General features: G+C 43.1%; 1 protein-coding gene across 6 annotated transcripts in view; it reads right to left on the bottom strand.

Annotated features, from left to right (window-relative positions):
- Positions 1-20745, bottom strand: part of sulf2a (sulfatase 2a) — a 33676-nt gene that overhangs the window by 2830 nt on the left and 10101 nt on the right. For 3 of the 6 annotated variants that reach the window (XM_008283963.1, XM_008283966.1, XM_008283962.1), the window contains 15 exons: positions 7846-8110; positions 6843-7082; positions 6584-6735; positions 5271-5440; positions 3615-3765; positions 3146-3321; positions 2909-3037; positions 2556-2612; positions 2309-2438; positions 1641-1848; positions 940-1222; positions 748-844; positions 536-630; positions 400-459; positions 146-312 (listed from right to left, as the gene is read on the bottom strand). In XM_008283963.1, the coding sequence (XP_008282185.1) occupies positions 146-312; positions 400-459; positions 536-630; positions 748-844; positions 940-1222; positions 1641-1848; positions 2309-2438; positions 2556-2612; positions 2909-3037; positions 3146-3321; positions 3615-3765; positions 5271-5440; positions 6584-6735; positions 6843-7082; positions 7846-8041 (2311 nt within the window). In that variant the 5' untranslated portion in view covers positions 8042-8110. Of the gene's footprint in view, positions 1-145; positions 313-399; positions 460-535; positions 631-747; positions 845-939; positions 1223-1640; positions 1849-2308; positions 2439-2555; positions 2613-2908; positions 3038-3145; positions 3322-3614; positions 3766-5270; positions 5441-6583; positions 6736-6842; positions 7083-7845; positions 8111-9718; positions 9779-20745 lie in introns of those variants that run through there. The other 3 variants (XM_008283967.1, XM_008283965.1, XM_008283964.1) reach the window with 2 other exon arrangements.

The raw sequence follows: 20745 nt of genomic DNA on the forward strand, positions 1-20745 counted from the left end.
GAGAAAGGAAGGGTGAGAGTGGAAAACAAGAGATTTTCCAAGCCGTTCAAAACAGTGCTTTCATCCTATCTGCTCTGGAAAATAGTGGCAGAAACAAAAACACTGTTCGTTTCTAATCATGATCCGCAGACATGTCACTCCTCACTTGTCCAGAAGGGGGCGGTCTGCCAGTGATGGTTGTCATGGGTGAAGCACGTAAGGCCCGGCATGCTGCAGGTGTCGTTGTTCTGGAGCCTCTTGAGGAATTTACGTAGTTTCTTCCTTCGCTTCTGCTCCTTCTGCAGCCACTGAGTCTTCTGCTTGGATGGCATTCTGATGTGAACAAGAACATTAAGTAGAATGAGACTTGACGCGTAAACAAAAAGCACGACTTCCCAGTAAATCGATGCTAAGTTTTACCTGAGTGAGTGCATTCGTCCTGCACTCAGCTGGAAAGTGTCCTTATTCTTGAGGAGGTAGCTGAAAAGAGAAGAGACAGCTGTCACATATGATGGATCTCTGTGTTGGTGACAGTCTGCCACTGATGAATTCTCACCTGGGAGTGTTGCACTGGCATTCCTCTGGCCGCACCTTTTTCAGGTGACCTTTAACCTCACGCAGGTTCTTGATTTTGGTCTGCAAGGTTTCAATCTTAATGCAGCCAGAAAAATCACAGAGTCACCCAAAGCTCATTAAACACGACAGACTAGTGACAACCTGTAAAATGAGGCTTATGTATCAGATTTAAGTGAAAGAACCGAACATTACCTCATGTTCAATGTGCAGTTTGTGGTCTTTCCATGCTTGGAGTGACTTGTAGAGGCCTCCATCACACTTAACTGTGTCATTCATGAGGATGGAGCACCTGCAGGACACAATACAGCATGATTCAAAACCATACATGTACCATCCAAACATTTTATCTCTATCAGTAATGCAGACTAACGCACGCACACACACCTGTAGGTGACTTTAAGAGCAGCAGGAGGTGTGAGTTTGTTGCTGGTGGTGGGTTTGGCTGTGATTCCCATGCCACTGAACTCTTCATTGTCTTCCTCATCCCCTGCTCCTCTCCTCCCATCTCTGGTCCAGCTGTTGTTCCTCATGCCCAGAGGCTGGTAGCCCTCCTCTAGATCTACAGCATACAGGTCTCCATCCAGCTCAAAGGACACAGAGCGGGCCCAGCGCTTCCTAGCCGCAGCCTTACTGGATTTCATCTCTGCATAGGACGAGACATAGGAATCTGAATAAGATGAGAAAAAGGAATGTTTTTTTTTGATACTGTAGATTAGGATGTGTGATTAAGTAGATAAGTGAGTGCCAGCATATGACAAACAATACTGATATGAATCAAAGCTCCATGCAATCAGTATTATATTTTACGAATAATTGACAAGCTTTTGTGTCTGTTTCTTAATGATTAAAGTCTCACTTGTCTACTCTACTCCACCACTTGATGGCAGCACTGACACATCCGTCTCCTCTCATGAATACTTCAAAAGCTGGTTATTTTAGCTTGAGATTAATGGCCCTGTTTTGCAAGGCTTTGTAGGCTACAGCAAGGACGTTTCAAAGTAAAGAACAAGTGTCTTTCTGAAAAAAATCACATCTATTAATAGCTACCCGAACAATAGCAAATGTGAGTGACAAGAGGAACTTACTTTTTTTGGTGAACAGCCTCTTCCTCTTCAGGATGGATGTGTTGAAGCCCACGTCATCGCAGTTACAGCTGTCGGAGTTGGATGTAAGAGACAGCTGAGAGGCACCACTGGCCATCAGAGCCTGCATACGTGGGGCAAAGAGACTTGCCATGCCCTTGCACTTATACAACCTCAGCTTGCCAGTTGGGTCCTCCACACACTGCCACTTCTGAAACAAGGCACAGGAAAATTTAATATAAACAGGTCTTCAGGCCCATACTATTTTATAGCATAATTTGTAAACCATTCAAATGGTTCTCTGTTGAAATTACAATGCATAGACCACTAATGCTGCTCTATAAAGCCCTTAAAATATAAGACACAGTCCAGATCAACAGTGTTCATTCTTTGAGGACGAGTTTTTTATAATTGGTGTTCAGATTTTTAACAAGCCAGAAAGCTCTTCATATACACACAGGCCATATTAAGAGCTCCTCATTTTGAAGGATTAAAAAAAAAAAGAAAAAAAAAAGAGCTGTCTGATGTCAAATGGATCTCTGTACTATAAGTACAATCACTGCTTATTATACTCAGTAAATTTAAAAATATCACCCTGTGTGAACTACACTATATTTTGTTCTCCTACAACTTTAATAATCTCTTTTTCTTCGCTTCTGCAGGTCAAGTACCTGTCCTGGCTGCTGGCAGGAGGTCTGGTACTCTGCTTTCTGGCAGAGGTCCTTCACTCTCTGGTATTTTGGCAGGAAGTTCTCCTCTTGGGCCATTTCCTTCCCATCAGCTCTTTTGTGCGGAGGCTTCCTGAAAGCACACAAAAATGCACTTCTTTTTCTCAACCAACCAAGGAGCCTGAGGTTGCCAGAAGACAATGTGGGGAATGAGAACACGTCCTGCAAAAGGTCAATCAATAAAACATACCCTCTCTCCACCAGGAAAGAATCTCTCCATGCTTTACCCTTCCTGTTCAACTGGAACCTGGAAATGAGTAAAAAGGAAAAAAAATTCAGACCTCTCTGTGATATTTGCACAGAGCAAACATGCGCAGCATTTTAAAATGCCATCCTTGTACTGGAAATTAGGTGTTGTTACACATTTATATTTGAATTGCAGATTTCTTATGTCCAAGAAAACACCAAGAAGAGAAGTTTTCGTACAAAGTCCGGGCAAATTACTTTTTGTCAAACAGCCAACCAATCTTGGCATTTTAAATGCCATTCTTGAATTGTGTATTGAACGCGAAAATACAGAGTAAGAAACAGCAGTGTTCTCACCTATTGACTGGCCGGTCTGTGTCCAGCAGCTTGAGAATAGACTTGCCATCCATTTCTGCAGGAATATCAACACCAGCCATGTCCAGCAGAGTGGGTGCCAGGTCAATGTTCAGCACAATGTGAGGATTACTGCAGGGCAACAATAATAAAAGTTTCTATAGATTCTGGCAGAAGAAAAATATCTGGTTCTTTTGCTGCAAAGTGTTCCACTGTGAAATAACAGTCTGAGTGACTCACGTGGCGCCTTGCTCCACATTAGGTCCTCGTACGTAGAAGGGTACGCGGATGTCAAATTCATAGGGCATTGACTTGCCCTTCACCAGGCCAAACTGGCCAATGTGGTAGCCGTGGTCTGAGGTGTAAATGAGGTACGTGTTGTCCAGTTCACCTGTCTCCACCAGCATGTTGTACACCTACGCAGGACATAATTCATTGAACACCCATAGAGTGTAAAAAGTTATACTTCACATTTGATAGCTCAAATCTCTTGTGCCAGTTTCAAGGAAAAAGGGGATTGAACAATTTACCAAGTGTGTCAGCGAATACATTATACAGTCCCAGTCAGAACAAGCACAGATCTCTCAGGACTTGAGGCTGTCAGACAAAATATGTGTGTGTGTGTGTGTGTGTGTACAGTGTGTGTGTGTGTACAGTGTGTATGAGTGCTTCTATGTTTAAGCATATGTCTATCTGTCTGTCTACCTACCTTCTCCACACTGTCATCCACAGACAACAACGTCTGCATCCTCCTGCGCTGAAGCATGTTAGTGAACTGCATGTGGACAGGCTTCATGGGACCAGTGTAGCGTAGGATCCAGTGCTTGTCTGGATTTGGGGCATAGTTGTAGCTGGGGGTTCTTAAAAGAGGAGAAGACAGAAAAAGGCGGTAAGATTTAATCTCATCACAAAAAGTTCTGTGGCATAATATACATTTCTAGTGCTTCTTAAAAGAGCAAAACGTGTCAGTGTCATTCACATTACACCTGCACCGCAATATTTCCATATTCTATCGCTGTAAATTGGATTACAGAGAATGTACAGTCACATTGTGCTTCTACATCAATATTCTCTGCCTGAGTTGGCTAATGTCTCCCATCCTTTTCTTTCCAAAGCAGCCAGAAAAGTGTTTATGCAATGCTAAACCGGAGGGTACATACACCATGTAAAATGCAAAGTGTTGAAATCAATAGGCCTGCACACAGTGAGCACAGTTTGATCAATATTTAACTCCAAGCCATATGGAACTTTAATTATTTGAGAATAAAAACTGCTAAATAGCTAATGAGATCCAAGAAGAAAATATCTTTAACGTTTAAAGTTAATCGATTTGACTTTAAAGAAATGCTAATGTCTCACAGCTTAGTGTGCAGTGGCAACTTTAATGTAGTGTGAAGATGGGCCTGTAAGGTGCCAAGGTGAGACGCTTTATCACCAGAGGGGTGCAGGACTTTTACTGCCTCGTTCTCTTTGTGTGGATGATAAGGACGGAGGGAGATGGAGTGAGAAAAATAGCCAGAGAAGGCGCTCTCGCAAAACATCACCGGAGGGAGAGCAAATTTATGGAGAAAGAGCAATTAAAAGTTTGCACAAAGACACAGGGGTTGAATTTTCCGAATATTCTGTGTATAAAGCCTGTGTGGCACAGGTTAATGATGCTGGAGGGATTAGATGAAGCAAAAGGAAGATGTGAGTGGGTTGGAGGGAGGGAGGTGGAAACTGCAGTCTCATTACTGGCCTTAGATGCATCTCTAGAGGCCAATAGTGAGTTTGCCATTAGCTAGTAGCACTAGACAGCCAGTTCCGAGCATGGAGGGTTGGGAAGACAACGGCTGAAGTGTTAGGTACATATATGTGTGCATCCATGTACCTTAAATATTACCGATGCAATGGATACACACCATCTATGCTCTCTGTGATCGTGGCTAGCAAAATGGTACAAATTGGCAGAGCTTGTTATGGTTGTATCACTAATGTGAACAACACATGAGCCAAATAAACTGGAGCACAACAATGGCTGTGCAAAGAGAGGCCTCAGCTGCCAACAGCATACTGCAGGCAGAGAAAGACGAGATCGCGCTAAGATTATGGAATTTGTGTCATTCTGGGTCAAATGAATAGAAGCGTGAATGTGTGGATGACTCATATGCAAGCAAATAGCTGTGGATGTGAAAATGTAAAAATGTACCGTTGTACTTGTCAGCTTTGTCCCATTTACATAAAATGGGCAAAGGCAGGCCTATTCAAACAGTTTGCAATTACTTGCGCATGTATTATCATAGAACATCCCAAAACCTGTCACATTCTGAGGGCTCATAGCTTGGTTAATCATATAACTTGTGTTTGCATTTTGAAGCTTACTTACATGTGCTGTGATGCGTTGGGGAAGGCAGAGCTGTACTGCGGGGCTGAGTCCTCTGGACCATGTGGAGCAACATGGCTCAGGACCATCATGACAGGCCGGTGAGGGTACATCCTCTTAGACATACGGAAGTAGTTGATGCTGTCGTTGGTAATGATGTCTGTCAGGTAGTCCTGTGGAGCAAGTAAATAATATCTGTCAGGCGCTCAGTAAGGGAAAGAGGGAGGGAGAAAGAGCAGATGTCAAAGCTTCCAGTGCTGTGCAGGGCCAGTGTCCACTACTGATCTTGAGTCAAAGCCAAGTATTGCTGCCTGAAGTAGACATTCAGTCTCAGACCATGCAGCACAGGGATTTTGTAAGTGAAACAACAATTTTTATAAACATTTTATGAAACTACTGGCGTTTACAGAATTTGCAGGATATCCTCAACAATTGTAAACAGAATGCAAGACATTTATTACATTTTAAGTTTCAACACAATAAAAGGTGCTGCTATTTAAGTCCCAAAGTCCCAAAAGTAGTTATAGATCAAACATGGTTACTTAACCATCTACACCCTAAAACCTGCCATCAGGTTGAAAAGGCATGTTTTCTTTTGTAAAATTCCAAAATGCCAAAATTGATCACTGTCAGAACCAGTTAAAATGGAAAGAAATATCAGATTTTCAACTCTTTAAAGAAAGTCAAATTGAACAAAGCATGTGTGACATGCGCTTTATCTGGGAATTTGGCAAAGATCATTTCTTTATACTAACCAGATTCTGTTAAAAAAAACTAAATATTCTGCTTTTTCTGAAGCCATAACTGATTCTTTTGCAACCAACAGTCATGTGTCAAAAATTCAGGGGCTTTTTTGCTGAACTGCAGGCTGTGTTTACCCAGTATGTATAGAAGACAAGTATGGAAGCAAAATATAAATATGAGAAGTTAAATATATACAATATGTAGAGCTGCCATTTTTTCCCAATATTGGTAACACTTGTGAGCACTTGCAATAACATTGTGCATGCTGATTCCATTATTTTTCTTTTTTTATTGTAAAATAAATAATCACATATTTATTTATTTTTTTTATGATTCATGGTTCTCTACTTCTCTCTGCTTTTAGTGATGGTTGTGCTGTTTCCATGGCGGCACAGCACTTTATATTGCAGTGAAAAATGAGCCCACAATGTCAAATGCTTAAATGAGGAGATAACTACATCGCTACGAGTAACAAGAAAAATTATTTGCTCGCCTTTCATTTGCATTGTACAGCGAATTATTCAGTAACAGTAGGTGTGATGTCTCCCGGAGAGAGAGGAATGCATCAGTACCTTTTGGTAGTCGCTGCTGTGTTTCTCTCGTACTCCATTTCTGCAGAGGGTGTAGTTGTAGAAGCGAGAGTTTTTCACTAATGCCACCCATTCCTTCCATCCAGGGGGCACATAGGAGCCATTGTACTCATTCAGATACTTTCCAAAGAAGGCTGAAAAAGAACAGGTGAGAAGTATGTTGATATCGTTCTTAAACCCACACTAAATCTCTCAAGTTAAACCTCATTTGAAACTACCGCTACAACTCGACAGCGCTCACCTGTCCTGTAGCCAGAGTTGTTGAGGTGCACAGCGAAGGTGTGCGGCTCGTGGTGGACCTGCCATGATGGTGAGGAGCAGTTCTCGTTGTTGGTGTAGGTGTGGTGGTTGTGTACATACTTCCCTGTCAGGATGGAGGAGCGCGACGGGCAGCACATGGGTGTGGTGGAGAAAGCGTTTGAAAAATGTGTACCGCCCTTCTCCATGACGTGCCGAGTTTTGTTCATGGCCTGCATTGAGCCTGGGAGCAAACAGTGGAATGGGGAGAAAAAGGGGGAGTTATGAGGGGACAGGAGGGTAAGAGGAGATTCAAAGGCCAGCGATTGAAATGAAAGGGACCCGGAGGGATATAAAGCAGTTGGAGAGGAACAACAGCGAGAAATAGAGGAAAACAGAGAGGCTAAAGAGTGAAAAGTAAAATAAATATAGGACATGAGGGGGTAAAACCATTACGGGCACTGTAAGAGAAAAAGAAGGGGGAAAATTAAATGAAGGAATAAATCTTTTTGGTAAAGTGTAACCCATTTGGATTCCTGTGTACTAAGAGCTTTTCAGGCTGATGGTGATTGTTTGGGGAAACAGATGCTTGACCATAAATTCCTGCTTTTCAATGGGAGTCTTCTCACTAGCGATCACAGGAGGACAAAGGATGTCACGGAGGCCATTATGCAGCCACTCCAGTCCAATACGCCGCTAAAGGACTTAAGCGGGTAGGGAGATGGCCAGGGTTTGGCAACCAGACAATGGAAGCCATAGGCCGCCCTCATTTCATGCCAGCAACAGAGGAGTTGGCAAAAGGAGCACATGACTTTGAGTGGGCCAGTTGTTGTGGTGCCAAGAGGCAGCATTAGGCTGACTTTCCCTTGCTGATGCTGTTGGATACACATGGACAGAATATCCATACCAATGGGACAGGGAGACAAAGCAAACAGAGAGAGACAGACAGATGCACAACTACATAGTAAACACACACAGCAAAGTATCAACGCAGGAAACCCTCTTACCCAGTTCTATGTCCTGATCATCAGTGAGAATGAGAATGATGTTGGGTCGGATGTTGCGAACATGCCGGTCCCTCTGCAAACGAGTCTTTAGGCGATATCCAGACAGGTAGCCAGAGCTCTGGGCCTCGGGAAGGACTCCCACCAGGACAAGAAAGAGAAGAAGAGGGAGAGGGGCAGGGAGCCCCTGCCCTGCCATCACGCTATCCTGCAGTCACCTCCTCAGTTCTTCGTTTGACAGAAAAGAATCAGCAGCTTCTCACTCAGCCTGAGAAATAGGACACAGACGGCGACTGATAAGAATAAAATATACCAACACATGCACATACACATGGATGCACACAAAACACGCTGAAAAATAGCAGATGCAAGCCTTGCACTGCCATTACAGGGTGCTCTTCCGTACAAATGCACCCATTTGGGCTGAGCTCAGCTCGTTAATCAATCATTAATGATGCATTAGAGTGGTGTCATTGGCTGGTTGTAATGATCTCTGGTGATGAGCACATGGCTGCCAGGCTGGGGCTAATGGGCCTGGGCCCAGGGCCAGCTCAGGCCTCACCTCCCCCTGAGAGGGTTAGGGTAGATATGAGGGATGTGGGGAGGTGGGGTTGGGAGGAGGAGTGGGGGGGCAGAGGTGAAGGAGAGACAGGATGAGAGGGGGAAAATGAAGACAGGGGTCAATGAGCAGGGTGACTCTCTGAAGAGAGAAAATGACTCTAAAGAAAATGCTGACTTCAAATTATACCAGGTCAACACAGAGTGTGTACCAGACAAATATTGAAGGATCTGGGAAAATGAAAGCAGAAAAAAAATGTGGCAACATCACCGAGTACATAAAAACAAACGGCTGTTAGGTGTGCAGAAAATTACCTATTCTGCTCTCCTTGCACAAGTTTAACATGACAATTAGAGTTAAGTACGTGTTAAGTAGAGCTTTTTCTTAATTAATCTCTACATGCAGTTTGCTAAAATTACACTTCAATCCTATCAGCTCTGTAATAACTCTTCCTCATTAACAATATATCCCCTCTGAGTTTACCATGGCAACTGCTGGTTAAACTCCCCTGCAAACACACAGCAGTTGTTACCTGTAGTGTGAAACGCAAGCTAAAATTGCAATGAATCTCCAGCAACGACTGCTGGAACTCACAAAAATCAAACACAGCGGTAGAATCAAACGCACTGTAATGAATAGAAATACATTATTTGCTGTTCACCGATCATCATTACATTTAAAGCTCATAAAACAAAACAAGGGCCTGTTGTATAAATGTATCACATTACTATCATTTTGCTGTCCATTAAACATGAGACATCACATTTGTATCAATGAAGTAACACACTTTCCAATGAGCTACTCTTCGTAATATATTTATTATTCAATTTACATTTGAGGGCAAAGCGGAAATACTGAAATGTTGTGCCTAATTTATGATGACACATAATCAGAGAAGCTACACACCACAGTGACCATAATCGTAAACACAGTTTACAAGCAGCAGCAGCATCAGTGTGCCCACTGAGATGCTCCACTGTCATGGAAAGGTGGGGGTTTGGGTATGTGTGTTTGCGAGTCCACAAGGAGTATGTGGCCAGAGAAATCCTTGTTTGAAGATGAAGACAATAACAACAACACAACAGCAAGCTCTGTCTTTTGGGACTGACACTCCTTAACAACAACCTGAGTGTAATACAGTTTGACATGGGAATAAGTGGGAACAAATAAACAGATACACACATGCAACTGTGCATACACAACTGAGACAGCCATCAAAGACAGAATGATAAACTCAAAAGCATAAATCTAAAATGTATTAAACATTTAAGAAAGAGCTAATTACTGAAGAGGAACTTTACTCCTGTTAATCTTTACCTCTCTGCAGAGTCACAGCAGATGAAACAAGTTTGAGCTGGAAGTAGAGGAGCTCCTCTCTAACGCAAAGTTCCCTTGTTCCTCTCTGGTCTATGCTGTTGTCCAGATTGTGCTCATTAAGGTCCTCCCTATCACACAAACACCCACACACGTCCTCCATCTTTCTCCATGGTCCTGCTTTGCCGCAAATGCGCACACCTACACACACAAATGCACACATGAGCATGTGAATCCATGCATGCACGCACAAATAAAATGTATAACAGCAGCTGTGTTTGCTCTGGTTTCCTACTCCCAGAGCACTGGGTTCTTCCCTGGAGAAACATATGAGCTCTGACCCGGGGCGCTGTGCTGTTTGAAATTGTCCTTGCTCCTTTTTCATGTTCTCTCCCTGCCTGCATCCCTCCTTCATTTCTGGCATGGGATGAAAAACAAGGCACCAGCAACAAGGAAATCCACAAGAAAGAAAGAAAAAAAAAAAAAACAACCCGGTGAAAGAACACACATTTAACCAGCTCCGTCTGCATTCATCAGTGAATACCTTTCCACCAAAATGGATTCCAGGACATCTACAGTGAATAAAGAATAGATTCAGTGTGCTGAAATTAAGATAATCCTTTCCCACTGGCTCCTGTTTCAGAATGGTTTGTGCTGTGGAAGGTACAGTACTCGCCTTTGATAGTTGTTTATCTGTTCAAAAAGCTGATGTGGGCAAAACCCATTACGGGAGACTAACAAATATAGCTCTGGCTTACAAGAAAACACTGAGTTCGATTTTTCACGCTGATCTATCAATAGCCAAGTATGTAAATGTTCTGTTATTGTCATGTTACGGTGATGGATATTTCCTGACATTACTCCCATGAGGCCTCCTCCTCCTCCCTGATACTGAGGACTAATTGGATTTTCAGGCTTTTATCAGCTCTAACTGACACATGCAGTCCTTTCTTTCCAGTTTGTTCTCTCCTTCTCTCTTTTATCTACCCGTATTGTTTATCTCTCCGGGTGGCAGATGCTACATGAAACCACAAAGAAAAAAGCAGATGAAACCATAACGTCCAAACAGACAGAAGCCATTTTAGATTGAAGATGTGCGGAAACAACAGAAATGGACAACAGTTAGAAAAACAACAGTACTTCGCCAAGCTGTTCTCAGTCTCCAACAACATGACCAACGTGATGGTTTGTACGCATTCATAATGCAAAGCAAGCCATGTTGTTTCTGTAAACCGGGATGATGTGGAGCTCGTTTTCCAGAAAGAGCTCTGCCCACATCAGCTCTTTGCACTAAGTGAACTGCGAAAAGACAATGCTGATTCAGCCCGATAAGGCAGAATGAAAGAGGAAATTTTGCCATTTAGACAGAAGCACAAGACAACATGAGTAAATATAACTCTCAGCAAAACTCATTAAAGGCTGGGGGCTCGGAGAGGAAGGCTGTGGGAGTACGCTAGCAGAATATGAGATCATAGAGAATAAGCTTCTATAAGCATGTATAAGAAACAAGGATCATCTAAGGTTATACTAATGCCAAGTGATGCCTGGAAGTCAGAACAGAGAAGGAAAGTTTTGCTCTTCAGTCATTCGCTTGTAAAGAGGCTCTAAGAGACAGCGGCACTGCATCACCAGATAAAAACTTAATGCCACCCATCTTTTATTGATAAGACTGAATTATAAATGTAGTGACAACAGAGCTGGCCATGTCACAGCATGGGCATGATGGTAAGACGGTGGCAAGAGAGGAGGGATGAAAACACACACCAGATCGACAGACAGATACGTTACAGTGCCCAGCAACACACATCTGTACTTTAAGTATCACAGTTCAAGTGAGGCACTGAGGAAGCTGAGAGAGTACTTGATAAATCTTCCAAAGACTTTGCAGGGGCGTTAATGTACTTTTTCCCTATAAATAAAACACCTTGGGCTTTGAAACAGGCATAAAGTCTGATTCATCCAATCTACAGCCCCCTGAGAAGGCACAAAACACAGACAGAATATGAGAAAACCGAAGGAAAAAACAGACATTTATTACATATTGAAGGAGGACGAGTCATGGCTTACACTTGCAATTTAATCAGCCGTGTCTCATAATGCATATGAAATATGGAGGCAAAAGCCCACAAGCTTGAATCCAGACTCCTGGATTCTCTATCACAAATGTTCAGAGAAAGATTGAGAGAAAAACATGGAGAAAGTGTGAGAAAAGAGAGAGAGAAAAAAAAACCTCTAGGCGTACAGTCTGGAGAGAACAAAGACCGAGCGCTTCCATTGCAGATGGATTTTTCCAAAACATGAAAACCAGATTCACAGACCAAGGCTTCCATATAAAATAGAACAGAATGAAACAGAATGCAGGAGCAGCGAACCTCCATATCTCCTCTGTGTCGTTCTTGACACAGGAATTCGCCATCCACGTACTCCAGTGCTGAACGACATAAAGGAAGTGGCCAGGAAAGTTTAAATAGACACATCCAGTGCTGAATGTGGCCTGCTGCAACACTATCAAGCCAATCCCTTTGGTCATAATTGAGGCTGGCAGGGCTTTGCTAATGTGTGACTTTGTTCCCACTGGCCTGCCTAGCTCTGAACAGAATGTGCAAAATCTCCAAGGACCCTTGAATTTACCAACAAAAGTTAGTATTCAGATGCAAATTGTCCAACGGCATGCATCTATGTGAGGGTAACTTTCTCTGAGCGAAGTTTACGTGTGTGTGTGTTTGTGTGTGTGCGTGAGTAAGTGTGTGTGAGACTGCGTGTGTGCGTATGTTTTCATCCATGTTTGTGTGTCTGTGTCGGTGGAAGGAGGGGTTTGCAATTCTCAATACTGTATGGAATGCTTTTTTTATGATAATAAGAAGCCATGGTTTGTTGCCATCCCTCATCTATCATTCTCTGCTCGCAAATCTCGGCTCCACCACCAGATTCTAGAAAAGCACAGCAGCAAAACCATTGCTTTCAATCAGGCATGTCGGTTTCAGATGTATGAAAAAGTATGTTCTTAGTATTCAAAAATAAACCATATTAGCATTTTTCCACATCTGACCCTACAGTTGAGGTCTAGTAAAAGCTGCAATAACAAGAGGGAACAGAAGCAATCTGTGAACATAGTACTGACAAATCATTTCCTTTTGCTATAATAAGGTGACCTGCATTTATTTACACATGCAGGAGTTACAGAGCACCATTAACAACTGGAGTCATGCTTCTGACCACCTGATGAACAAAAGTCCAGTATTCACTCTGATTTGTCTCCACTTTTGGTCTCCGCTCAACATATAAAAAAAAAAAAAAACAGAAAAAAAAATTGTAAAGCCGAAGGCAGCTGCAGATTCAGTGGATAATTCTCTTTAGGGTAATCACTGCAGCTGGGTTTCCATCCGAATGTATTGTAAATGTTAATCACGTTTTCAATGTGAAAATGTGACAATCTGCAAAATAAAATGCAAAGTTATGTGTGTTAGGCAAATATTAGTAGAAGGTCCTAATTCTCTAGTCAGGTGGGATGTACCACTGCAGAGGAAGAGGACACAAAGGGATTATGTAATTCAAAGACCGCGAGTCAAACCTAGAACGAAGTAAAGCAAACCACAAATGCATTAGCATGATTGAAAGCTTGGTCGTACTGGACAATGAGAGTTTTAAACGATTAATATTACAGCTGTGTGCTCTTGGAAGAGCTCTGGTAACAGCAGAAGTTTGAGTGACATTTGTGTGATTTCTGTACATCAGCACTTAATTCCCCAATCCTGCTCCCCTTACGCTTAGTCCTATTTATCTGCCAAATTGGCACTCTTTGGGGAATGCAATTGTTTGACTGTGTTTTGTCATTTTATTTTGCAAAATTAATGGTCTGCCTCCTTGAGAATTCCTCTGGGTGGATATTTCACCTGTAAAGTTTAATTCAAAGTGTGCACCATTGGGAGCCAGCATCTGGAGTTGCATGTGGGTGAGAAGTAAGTTAGCAGGACAGCGCTGCAGCCACTGTGAAGTGCTCAAATGTTGTGTACTATGTTCGCTGCCTCAGAAAGGAAAGCAAAGGCTTCGTTCATGCAACTTTACAATGGTGTCTCTGCAGAGTTGGTCTGGATAGTAAATGCTAGTTAGCAGCTATGAGCCTGGCTAGAGTAAAGACAGCTGGAAGCCTACCACAGTTAGGAGCTGAGGATTTGAAAAGGTAACACAGCGTCTTACATGTTTACAATAACTCATCTGAAGAGGTGGGTCTCCAAGAATCACAGTGATGTGTTAGGAACAGAGAGACTAATTCACTAGAGTTCACTTAAATGCGTCAGATTTGGGCAAACCTGATGTGAATGATGCCAACAATTTGCAAACTCCAGACTAATTTTATTCTGTGGGGAAACCCAACATCAATCTTTCTTCTGGCTTTGATTCAGATTGTGCACTGAGAAGAGGGTCTGTTCACAGACAGGTCAGCTGTCATTGTGTTTGTGAGGCAGAGAGACCGACTGAAAGTGAAAGAGGGAGCGGAGCATAATAAGATTTTACCCATTTTAAATAGCAAAAAATAGAAAATCAATATGTGGAGGTCACTGCTGAGATTGTGGTCGGTCGCCACAAATAAATCATGGTATGAGAGACGCAGATCCAACGACATCAGAATGTTTTTTAAGTAGTGTCAGACACCTCTATGAATATATCAGCAATACCCAGTAGTTGGACTAACGGTAGTCGTTTAGACAATTTCCCACAACATATTACCCAGCCCTAATAGGAGCGCTCCTGCTTTGATACTGAGTGTAAACATGAAGAATTTTAAGCAGTTTCAGCTTGCGATGCTATCATTTCTTGCCTTGATTGGTGCCTTAAATACCCATGTAGCACTGCAGCACCCCAGATCATCTTTCCACCCACTGATGTCTAAACTAATGGCTTGTCCATTTCTAATGTTGTGGTGGTGACATCTGGAAACAGTCGCTCCTTTAACAGGTCAGCTTAGTCCGTCCAAAGTCTCAGTGCCGAGCTGATAACCCTGAAATCATATTCAATAACACTCCAACTGCTCTTTGGTTTAAAATAGCGCCTGCACATTCTTTTGACAAATGTGCCTTTACTTCCTAATAACTAACTTTAATAGTCGAGAATGACAAGAGATAATGCCGAGGCTGATCCCATTCACCAGGAAGATTTAATTTAGATTTCCCTCAGGTTCCGATAAGCTCAGCACTCTGCAGACATTTTAAGATGACAGTCAGAACCTGCACAGCAATTTTCTGTTTGAATACGCAGACACAAAAGAGCAGTGGTTAGACTTTAAAGTGAGAAAATGAGATTTCTGCTGCGATGAAGTGACTCAAGTGTAAAACATTTCCTTCCGCAGTTACTGTTAAACTGTTTTCCTCCACATTTGTGTTTCTCTTCTTGTTTATACATAATATTCTCCCCTAACCTTTAATACCAAGTGGAATGTGCTGCTCAGACAGTGAAATATGAATGTGTGTAATTTTAGCGCTTAACACATCATTAATCCTGCAGTGAGTCTGTTGCTCTGAGGAAAGGGGTGAAGCCGTGACTTGTTCTGGCTGGAAATCTCTCTCTATCTTTCTCTCACACTCTTTCAATTTTTTTTTTTGCAAGCAATAAAAGAATGTTTTCCCTTTGCATAGAACACAGTATTTATACTTTAGCAAAGGCCAATAAATAAGCTGTTATCCTAGTTTTTTGTAGATGAACTTGACTGGTCTGCATTAAAAAACAGACCTCGAATGAATCCAACACGTTCAGGATGACTTGGTACATGGTACTGCGAGCAAAGCCTTATCGCTGGCCGACCTCATGCTCTTGAAGCTGGAAGAAGAAATTCTATGTCTCCATGGTTGCAAAACCTCATAAAGTCTTCGCAGAAGGGTGTCAGCTGTGAAGGCAGCATTATAATTTTAGAATAAGATGTTCAAAAATCACATTTTGGTGTCATTTTGGGGTGTGCAAACCATAGGCATGTGGTGTCATTGATGATTTTAAAATTGAGATAGGGCAAATAATATTCATGAAGTAATATGCAAGGAAAAGCTACATGGAAGTAGAGTAATAAACAAACCAATAAATTATAAATGCAAACACATGCACTTAGAGACTCTCCTCAGGAGTCATTTTCTGGTAGTCACGCTATACTTTGGAAGACTTCCTCACAGAGTTAGAGCTTAGTCCACACCCAGACACAGGCAAAAAAAAAAACAAAAAAACATCTCCATCTCTGCAACTCCATAATCCACAGGGCCCATTATCTTTTAAATGGTTTCAACGCATGAGGGAGAAAGTGATGGGATGCTGGGTGAATAGTTTGGTGGAAAAAATAAGAGGGTGAGGAAGAGAGATAGACGTAGACAGAGAGTGAGGGAGAAGGAGAGAGGTAGGAAAAGAAATAGATTGTATGATGGTGTCAGTTCAGACAAAAGGCCCAGTCATGATGTGTTCTCGCTAGAGAACAAAGAGCTCTGACAGACTCCCCGGGTCTGCTCTGTTGACTATAAATGTACACACACAGTCACACACACGTAGGCAGAGCGACAGACAGACACACAAACACACCCACACTATGCGTATCAGACTTCAAACTTCTCTCTCCAACAAGAGGACATAAAAGGAGCGAACCACAGTTAGGCTAATTATCTCTGAATCTGGAGGAAATGAACAGCATCATATTGTTGTATTGTTCTCAAATTGTTTGGCCCAGGCAGCACTGGAGGGACACTACACAGCTACTGTCTGTCTTTTCGTGTCCTCAAGGTTTAACAAACTAACTAGTGAAGATATTTCCAACAATGAGCTTGGACTGCAGCCACACCACAAATAACAACGTCGAAACCTGCTGCAGTGGGGATGTTTTGGTGACTGAATTCAGTCCTCATCCCTTAAGAGGCCAGTTTTCACTTTCATTCACACACGTCCACTTTGCGCTTGCTCTCCGTTTCCAGCGGCAACCGGGTGGCATGTAGGGCTAGCGTGGTGGTCTGCAGGTTTTTTTAGGGGGCTTCAGTCAGGGTCCACGGCAGGGTCATGGCATTTACCCCTCCTCCCCTGCACCCCTGCAGTACGCTCCATGAGAGCCCAAAGAGAACACGGAGGTGTTAAAGAAAACACAAACAGAGCCCCGATTGTCCCTGACTTGGGTTCAACCCCCCCAGCCCCACCTCCAGGGGTTTAAGATTGAGAGAATGAGCAACTGTCAATGGTGTTTTGTAAATACGTAGCTGTTTTCACTTCAGATGGGTTTATTCAGATGTCGAGGGGAAATGTGCCTGCTTTGCAGTCCGCGAGTGTCCTTGCCTTTCCTGTCCTATTCAGGTTTGTATGGGAAAGCCATTTGAGATGCGTCTGAAGGAGCGGCACAATCGCCAGCTCCTTTGACACAGGGGTTGACAGCTGAAACAAGTGAGCAAGCTGGTGGACAGGGCAGCCTGCTGAGTGATGACTGTTTCTTATTGGCACTTATTGACCAGAGGCAAAGCCCCCCTACAGTGTGTCACATCTCAACTAAATGGATTACAGACAAATCAGCTGGGGCCCATTGTTCCACCAAACTAACTACCTCACTGAGACCTCAGAGCAGTCAACTGACTTCTGTATGACATTGTGTAACTGCAGCACCAATGAGAAATCAAACATCACTCAAAGTATGATCTACCAAGATAGCTGTAATATTAAAAAAGCTTGATGAGAGGAACATTACTGGAATGCACACAAGTGATATTTATCTGCTATATTGCAGTTATCGCTCTAAATAATATTGTGCGCCTCTCGTTTGTAAGCTGCACACATTTTGGTAAAATTAGATCTTGTTCCACAGGACTCGTAGGTTTTAAGCTGTCATCTGTTGTGTTTTAATTACATGCCATTTCTCTCCCATCATCAAATTAGCACCTGCAGTGGGGACCGCTCCTAATGGCCCTGACTTAATGATGATTACAGACAATATCGGTTTCAACTTTCAGTAAACAACTGCCGCCTGCCTGCTGAATAAATTACAGACAGCCGAGATAAATCAATACACTGGCTGGAAGTTACAGTTGAGCTGTTGCAGAAGTAATCACTTCTGTAGACTTCGGAATCTTTTACACAACTGATAAACAATGGCTCCCGAGTACTCAAAGAGGCCCTACACAACGGAGGAATGTTTTAGCGAGGGGTGGCAGGGGTCTGTGGGTGTAGTGAGGACCATCTTATCTGGTGTTAAGCACACCCTTGGGGCATGGAGAGGCAACGACTGCTTCTTTACTTCTTCACTCCTCCCATTCTCTGTCCTAACCCCCCCACCTTTGCTAGCTGGCTTTCTCCTGGCACTTTTGTCAGCGGATTACTGGGGGTTTAGAGACGCACACAGTGATCCCTGCCTCCCCTATCGGAACCACACAGGGGGTTAAGACTGGAGCACAGAGGGGAGACCTCCACACAATGGCCTGAATTACAGAGGCTTTCTATGTATGGCCACTTATATTCCCCCCATTTGCTCTACTCAGAAATCACCACAGAGTGCTATTCAATGTTTATTGTGTAGTGTATTCAGTGTGGTTTTCCCAGCAGGAATCTTGGGCAATAAGCCAAAACCAAGATTTTTTGAATCTCTAACACCTACAGAGTTCACCGAGTGTGTTTTAACAGAACTCTTTGTCTTTTGTTCAGTTTAAACACAAACATGTGCGACTGTCTTTGTAATCATCTGCGCTGGTAACACAGAACGACCAACACAGAGAATACCCATAGCAAACAAACGAGCCTCGGGTGAGACCGCAGTGGTGTGTAACTGCACACACTCACCACACTCAGCCCATATCATCCCTCCATATTGCGAGGGAGCACAGGCTGTCTCCCCCTCTACAGGTCGGTATCCATCTCTCTCTGCCTCGTCCCTGGGACAGCTGCCCAGACAGCCCATCTGTCTGTCCTGACCTGTGTTTGGGACCATGGGGGGAGCCTAAGTGGCCCACGAAGGGGGTCTCTGGCACGGTGCCTACCCGGTAATGACAGTTAAGCTGCCAGCGGCTTGCCTAACGGCTTTGGAGGTCTCTCTGTGGTGCTACAGTATTGATATTGTATTGGGTTGCAAAGGGCTTGGCAGCCTTTTAATGAGAGCTCAGATTGATCAGGCTGTAGTGGCTCTCTCTCTTTACTGTGGATAATGCTTATTGGCTGTCCCTGCAGGCCTGACTTCCCTCTGATCTGTATTACTCACTGAGAATGAAGACATGCGCTCATAGACACGCATGCATGCACGCATGTATACAAATAGTAGCGGTAAATATGACAGAATGAAGGTTAATATTAAATATTCATAATTCTGTTGAACACATGGCTATGATTGTGTTTTGGGGGATTTTTTACAATCCATTAAACTGAACTCATTACTGGCCCCCGGTGCTTTGGATCCATATGTCTCATTTTGTGTCCAGTCAATATGCAATGATTGAGAGCAGCTTGACTGCACTTGACTAAACTTTAGAAAATTTGAACCTGTTTCTTTATTAGTCACGTTTCGACTGTTCAAGGGCAAAAGTATTTTCTTTAGTGCCAAACATACATCACAAAGGCTCTGGGAGCTCTGGTGATTGGTTCTGCTGTTCTGCAACAGCTGAAACAAAATATAGCCATTAGTAGACTCAATCTGTCACCAGAGTGATCAAGTTTGAAATAATACTGGCAGTAAACGTAAAAGGAAATAATTTCAACATGAAATCTGCTTCTAAAATAAAAAACAATTCACATTTGTTTTATTATATACAGAATTAACAAAAACAGATCAAACTGTTGTAATCTCAGTAATTATTTCCCCACACAGAATACTTTATAAGCCCGTCCACAGAGAAAGTGCTTAAAGCATTTTTCACAGTAAAGAGAATAGTAATATAAAACAAATGTCATAAAAGTAAACCTTACAGAAAAATCAAAACAACATTTAAATATTTAGTCTGACATATGCCAACACACACACACACACACACACCTGATTTCCTCACTCACCCACTCACACACACATGCTGTGTCTGGGGAGAGAAGGCAAAATCTCTTTCCTTTATACTGAAGTCTAATGTGGAGTCACTGACTGGGCAACAGAGGTAAGCAAAGGTCAAGTAAAGATCGTAGAGAGCAAGGAGTGAAAGAGATATTTAAACCACCTGCCTGTCAGCCGCTATAATGGCATTTCACCTTTCCATCCCTCCTCCTCCTCTTTACCTGCCTCCACAGGCTCATGTCAAGGTCACAGCAGTGGTCTCTGGGACTTGACTCTCTGCTATTAGCCCTCCATTAGGTGCCTGTCAGAAAGGCAGCCAGCTGTCGGCCCCCCTGTGCTTGTGATCATGACCCCCACTCAGCCCCCAGACCCCCCCTGGGATCTGCAGCAGGGAAGTAACAGGATGGAGGTAGAAATGAAACCCTGCTCAGTGCTCAGAGGAGAGGACATTGTGATTACTTTTCAGTGGCCTTTACTACCGAAGCAGCCGGGAGACCATTCCACGACTGCGCGGGTGATCGGTCACACTGAAATGTGACATGAAAAAATTTAAATACTGAATATTGGATTGCACGGGTGGAAAAGGTACACATTTAGATTTTTGTCCTCTTCAAAACGTTCTTTACGCACATCCCATGGCAACCTGCTGCTGGCCCTCTGTCTGGCCTTGTTTCTCTGTTTTCTCCCCCTCTTCAATTAAAAATGAATTAGCAGGGCCTTGATCAAGTTCATCAACGTTGTGTTGTAATTAGTGCTGTGTCAGAGCACAGAGCGCGGCCCTGTTTCACTAATCGAGTAATTACTGCACCGTCAGCCAGCTCTTTGACCTCAACCCCCACGCACCTCCAGACCTTCCTATCGCACCTTCCTATCAGCTCGGTTGGAACATAAAGCACCAGACACCAGACAAAGCACGAGATATACCCAGTTTTTCAACCATGGAGAGATTAACAGGCATCTATACCCTTTTACTGCGGATCACACTGACCAAAAGGTCAATCAGATTCATGAGAGAACGCTGTGGATGAATGTCTGCATTTAATGAACATCGTATAGC

The sequence above is a fragment of the Stegastes partitus genome, unplaced genomic scaffold, assembly GCF_000690725.1.
Source record: "Stegastes partitus isolate 25-593 unplaced genomic scaffold, Stegastes_partitus-1.0.2 Scaffold334, whole genome shotgun sequence".
In the NCBI taxonomy this organism is placed as follows: domain Eukaryota; kingdom Metazoa; phylum Chordata; class Actinopteri; family Pomacentridae; genus Stegastes; species Stegastes partitus.